Source organism: Cibotium barometz, chromosome 30 (assembly GCF_041138505.1).
Source record: "Cibotium barometz isolate CiBa-2024 chromosome 30, ASM4113850v1, whole genome shotgun sequence".
NCBI lineage: Eukaryota > Viridiplantae > Streptophyta > Polypodiopsida > Cyatheales > Cibotiaceae > Cibotium > Cibotium barometz.
Genome location: NC_141075.1, coordinates 37,013,304 through 37,018,876, shown reverse-complemented (window position 1 = coordinate 37,018,876; position 5,573 = coordinate 37,013,304). Strand labels below are relative to the sequence as shown.

Genomic DNA, 5,573 nt, shown 5'->3' with positions numbered 1-5,573 from the left:
GAGTAAATCCCAGTTAGGCATTCTCAAGATTGGAGCACTCGCCAAGGCCTTCTTTAATAGCTCATAGGCACGGTCACATTCTTCGGTCCAAATAAACTCGATGAGAAGCTTATACAATGGTCGAGCTATCTCGGCAAAGAATAGAATAAACCTTCGATAATAACCAACATGGCCCATAAACCGTTGGACTCCCTTGTAGTTGGTGGGTGGGGGTTATTCCAGAATGATCTTGATTTTACTCTCGTCAGTGGAAATCCCATTTTTGGACACTATATGCCCTAAGATAACTCCGTGTTTAACCCAGAATTGGCATTTGAAAGGATTCAAGGAGATGCGATATAATCTACACCTTTCAAATATTTTTCGTAAACACCTCAAGTGCTCGTCCCAAGAGGAATGAACACAAAGATCATCTAAGAAAGCTTCACAGAAGTCCCTTAGATATTCCTTAAAGGCCGTGTTTATCAATCGTTGGAATGTTGCAGGTATATTGGTCAAGCCAAAAGCCATGACGCGAAAGGCAAACACTCCAAACTCCGTGATAAATGCTGTTTTAGCTTGGTCCTCGACTGCAATTGTGATCTGATTGTAACCCGAGTACCCATCTAAAAAGCTAAATGCCTCCTTGCCTGCCACTCTTTCAAGCACATGTTCAGAATATGGCAAGGGGTAATGATCCCTTCTGGTGGCTGCATTAACCTTTTTGAGATCAACGCACACTCTGAGTTTCCCATTCTTCTTTGGCACGATGACTATCGGAGAAACCCATTCGGGGTTTTTTGTCCGTTGAGTTAGGAAGCATGTTAAGGCTGCTATGTGTGGTGTAATGTGGGCAAAAAAATGATTGATATGCAAGGCCTCATCCATGGGTTTGTGAGTTAGTTGGGCCCATACAACAAAAGAGGGCCCATGTGGCTTGCTTATGGATTCACACCAAGGCTACTTGACTTTGATTGGAAATTGCTAATGATGGTCGTGGATTAATGGGTGTGAAAATGTATAATTCCCAAATCTCACGATGAAACTACAGATTGGGGTGCCTTGTTGTTTCTTGTTGCTCTTTTGGTGGTGAGGTTTTTATTGATGGTGGTGAAGGTAGTTGAAGAAGACGAAAATGGTTCCATGAAAACCATAAGAAGTTGGAATTTGGTGGTTGCTCATAGTATACGTCCTCCCCAAGGTTTCCATTGAGAGGAAGGAAGACTTGACATCCATTTGGTACATGAGCCACTTGTTCTGCACTACCATAGCCAAGACCATGTAGATGGTTATCATTCTTGCTATGGGGGAGAAAGTCTCATGAAAGTTAGATCCCTCAACCTGTGCATAACCTTTAGCCACTAGATGAGCTTGTAACTTCTCCAATGACCCATTCGATTTGTACTTAGATTTGTAGACCCACTTGGTGCCGATCTTCTCATCTCAGTAATGGTGATGTGGGATGTTTCCATGCATACTTCATAACCTTCACATTTACTCCATGTGTTTATGCATAGCCTTGTATCATATGTGTGCTCAATTATCTTTCATGAATGTGTATAAAAGGAAACAACCGATTGTGCCTATATGTAAGATGTGTAAGATCCCTGTTCCCACCGAGCAACAGATTCGGGATACTAGCAGCGGAAGAAGCACTTCTCGCGTGGGATAGGGGTCCCACATTCGGGGCCTCACCCACGGATATCTGGATAAGAGACTAATCCGTCAGTTGTTCCAAAATCGAACTCGGAAAAACTTCCTTTACCGAAAAGCACGGCGATTCCACCAGGATAACTTTTTACTCTAATGTAGTCAAGATCATTTCTGATCGAGCTGATCCAATTACATCTATAAGATACTTGGTCAGATCAAGGAAGAAACTTGCACTTGGATCATTGGGATCAACGCTTTTTTCCCCATTCAAGAGGCACAGCCGTTGATTCCTATCCATAGAACAGTTACTATCCGGGATTTATTTTATCTATCGTAAAAACAAAAGTTTGAGTCTCGATTTATGGATCCATCAGTCCAGCCTAACTCCATCCGATCCCATGGGTTAGCCAACTGCCCAACCACTGTAGTGATGGGATCCAATTAAGAATTTGGTTAGGTTTTGTCCCGGGTACCAAGGAAAAGAGTTCCAAGGCCCCCTAGCCGGATGTTCATGCAAAAATAAAACTAGTCACACCACTCACACACCCAATATGAAATTGCCTTTTCACAGATTCAACCAGTTTAAAACAATCCTTTAATAAAACCATAGTATCACTGATCACCATCTTCCAATTTATCCAGTTGATTCTTAATTTTCCCATCATTCCTTCATCAGAGTATCTATGGCATCATTGGTAACTAGGACGCTCACCACCTGTCCACTCAGGGGCCGTTTCCTAGTTCCTAGCCCATAATACTCGGCAATATAATCACTTATCAAGATGGACTCTCGTTGAAGATCAGCAAGATCAACCAACAGATCCATATAAAGAGCCATGGACTCATCCATTGAAGACCAGCAAGGTCAATCAACCAGATCCATGCCCGATTTCAGAAAACAACTCCTACTCTTGTTCCAATATCTTCCTCGACGCACGCGTGGGTATCCTAGGCGACCCAGAGCCCGAGCACCGTATGGTCAGCACCCTCTAGGATCCTTCGCAGGTGACCTAGCGCTTCACTCATAGGCCGCTTCCTTGGCCCCTCATCCACCGTACCGGAAGCTCACCATTTTAATCGCACCGAGGCTGGTCAAGACCTCGGTCGACCTTGCTACGCGAGACGTCCTTCATTAACTCTCCGTCAGCAGAGCAGCAGTTGCAACTTTATCATCACGACCTTAATCACAAGATGGCCAAAATGCCTAAGTATGAGTGGCTTGAAAAACAAGGAGAGATGTTTACATTAGTTCATTTTGTTTTAAAAATCTACACATAAATTAGTTTTGTACCTAAAATTTTTATATTTCAAGATAAACAAAAAATGATTCAATTTGAGCCTTGAAAAATACATTAAAGGATAGTTGTTTTCTAACACCAAGACCCTCATTTTTTTCATTAGTAAACACGTATACATACTGCTTTCAAAATCATAGTATCTTTATAAGCATTTATTAGGGAGAGATTTTCAAGAATGGAAAAAAGGAATTCTCTCAAGTATCTATGGGTCATACTACTTCAAAATTATAGTACCTTTATAAGCATGTATTAGGGAGAGATTTGAATGGAAAAAAGGGAGTCTCCTAAGAATGTGTGGGTGGCTTCTGCTTATATAAGAAGTCGCCTTAGTAGTAATTATCCTCCAAAGGAGGAGAGATCTTTACCCTAGTTGGATTACAAAAAATAATCTTCAAATTAATCAATTTCATAATTAAAGGTCTCAAGCTTAGCCAAATTTCAGTTAATCGATTTCATAATTAAAAGTCTCAATTATTACAGCCTCCTGAGATGAAGCATAACTAAAGTCAACAAGTGGTATTTTAAGGCAAGCAAACATTTCAGCTAATCTTTTTCAATTCAAGCCTAGAAAATTTACACTTAAGAGTGTTTGTTGGATCGATTCCAAGTTGAGGGCCCTAGTGTGAGAAAACATCGATGAGCCAGACCACATAATAAATTCATCGCCATGCATACCAATTTGTAACCACACACACAAGTTCTAGAAAAAAACTGTCCTTTAGTGTATTTTGTACCGATTAAAATTCAAGAAAAGAGATTGAATTTACTCTTGTTTTTATGTAGCTTTCTAGTTGTAAAAACCAATTAATAATGAGATTTTGCATAGGGGAAACCGAGTGCACACCAACTTGTCTTTTTTCCCAGGGTGGGAAAAACATTGTCTACCATGGCACACACTACAAAATTTCAAATTTAGTCTTTGAGGGTCCCATTCATCATCAACAACACTACAAAATCTCAACTTTGAAGATCTAGTATGCACAAACTACTATGGTGGGGCTGGTGGTCACAAACAGGTGGAAAAAGGCACGGGCGGTTTATTGGTGTGGTATAGTGAACTACATAGTAATTTTGGAACTAGTAGTACATGAAAATTTGGAATTCGTAGCATGAGGTGTTCAATTTCCCACCCTTCCTTGACGTGGTCCACCCATGGGGCAAGTTAATATTGAATTACACTTGTAATTCTGTGACGCATGAAACACTCTATTAAAAGAGAAGAAAAACACTAGTATTGGGATCAGTGCACTCGAAAATAAACCAAGCCTCTAGTGGGTGTTTTAGACCCACTATGTAATTAAAAAATAACCTAACTAAAGCAATGAAAAATTTAACATTTTTTAAGCTATAAAACTGCTCAATCATATAGGACTTTGATAAAAGAAAGCCAGTCACTCTCCAAGCTTGTCCTTTTTCTCGTCGGTAGGTAAGGAAAAGTTGTTCACTTGCTCTCCAACCTTGTCTTTTTTCACAGTGGCTAAGTAATGAAAATTTAACATTTTTTAAGCTATAAAACCGCTCAATCACATAGGACTTTCATAAAAGAAAGCCAGTCACTCTCCAAGCTTGTCCTTTTTCTCGGCAGGTAAGGAAAAGTTGTTCACTTGCTCTCCAACCTTGTCTTTTTTTTCATTGGCTAAGAAAAACCTTGTTCAGAGCGCTGAAAGTAGTCATGGAACAAGTTATGCATAGAAAAAATGAACTAAATCTTTTCAATTTAAACTTGGCCACATAGCAGTTTGAGAATGTATACTACTTTCAAAATTGCAAGTAGGTGATCTGTGTGTTGCTCTATGGCCAAGTTATAAAACAAAAAATACTCTCCCAAACGTGAAAAATTATACTCTCATTTCAAATTTCAAAAACTCCTTTCTCCCTAGACCCTTTTCTCCCTCTCATTTGGCCATGTGAAGAGGGAGTAAGTGTGGTGACTCTAGAGGTGGACGTGTTTATTATTGATTAGGAAGAAGGGATGGGCACAAGGTATGCATTCAAAGTCACGAAAGTGATAACACCCAAAAGTCGGGACACCTACTAGTCATGGGCCAAGCTGTCCATAGAAGACATGCAAACTGTACACGCAGGCTTCTTCATGTTATGATCCGTAAACAATAATTTTCAATTTCAAAATTTAGACAGTTTCAGTCGTAATTCTGCTAAAAATTCTTCAAAACTTCAAGAAATACTTGTGAAATTTCCACGTCCTAAGTCTAGCCTCTACTGATCTCTTGGTTGAGAACACACACACACTAGCAGTGACTCCGGCTTCTACTGGATCACACTTTACTGCGTGCAATCTCCACTAACTTCTCCATTGGTGGCCTTGCTTCTAGTGCTCCTGTCGAGGCTTGTGAGTCCTAGTGGTGGAAGCAACGTGACGACGCCCGTGCACATAGGAGCTGCTGCGCTCACTCCTCCCAACAGCTTCTGGGTAGCGGCGCGCGGAACGTTTGCCTTTGGTTTCCTGGAGGTTAAACCCTCTGGATATCCTTCATCGGAGCTTCCATCGTTTTCTCTCAGCTTGTTCTACGCTCAGCTCCACTGTGGTGTGGACAGCTAACTGGGGTCACCTTGTCAGTAAAGACGCAGCACTGGAGCTCAGCAAAGAGGGAGACCTAGTCCTCATGGATGGTGGCATACAAG

The 5,573-nt window shown here is 41.0% G+C and overlaps 1 protein-coding gene across 1 annotated transcript in view; it reads left to right on the top strand.

The window, feature by feature from the left end:
• Positions 1–5,554: 5,554 nt before the first annotated feature.
• Positions 5,555–5,573, top strand: part of LOC147621440 (G-type lectin S-receptor-like serine/threonine-protein kinase At1g34300) — a 2,010-nt gene continuing 1,991 nt past the window's right edge. Inside the window, exon 1 of the mRNA XM_086824455.1 lies at positions 5,555–5,573. This exon is cut by the window's right edge and continues 218 nt beyond it. Coding sequence (XP_086680581.1) covers positions 5,555–5,573 — 19 coding nt within the window.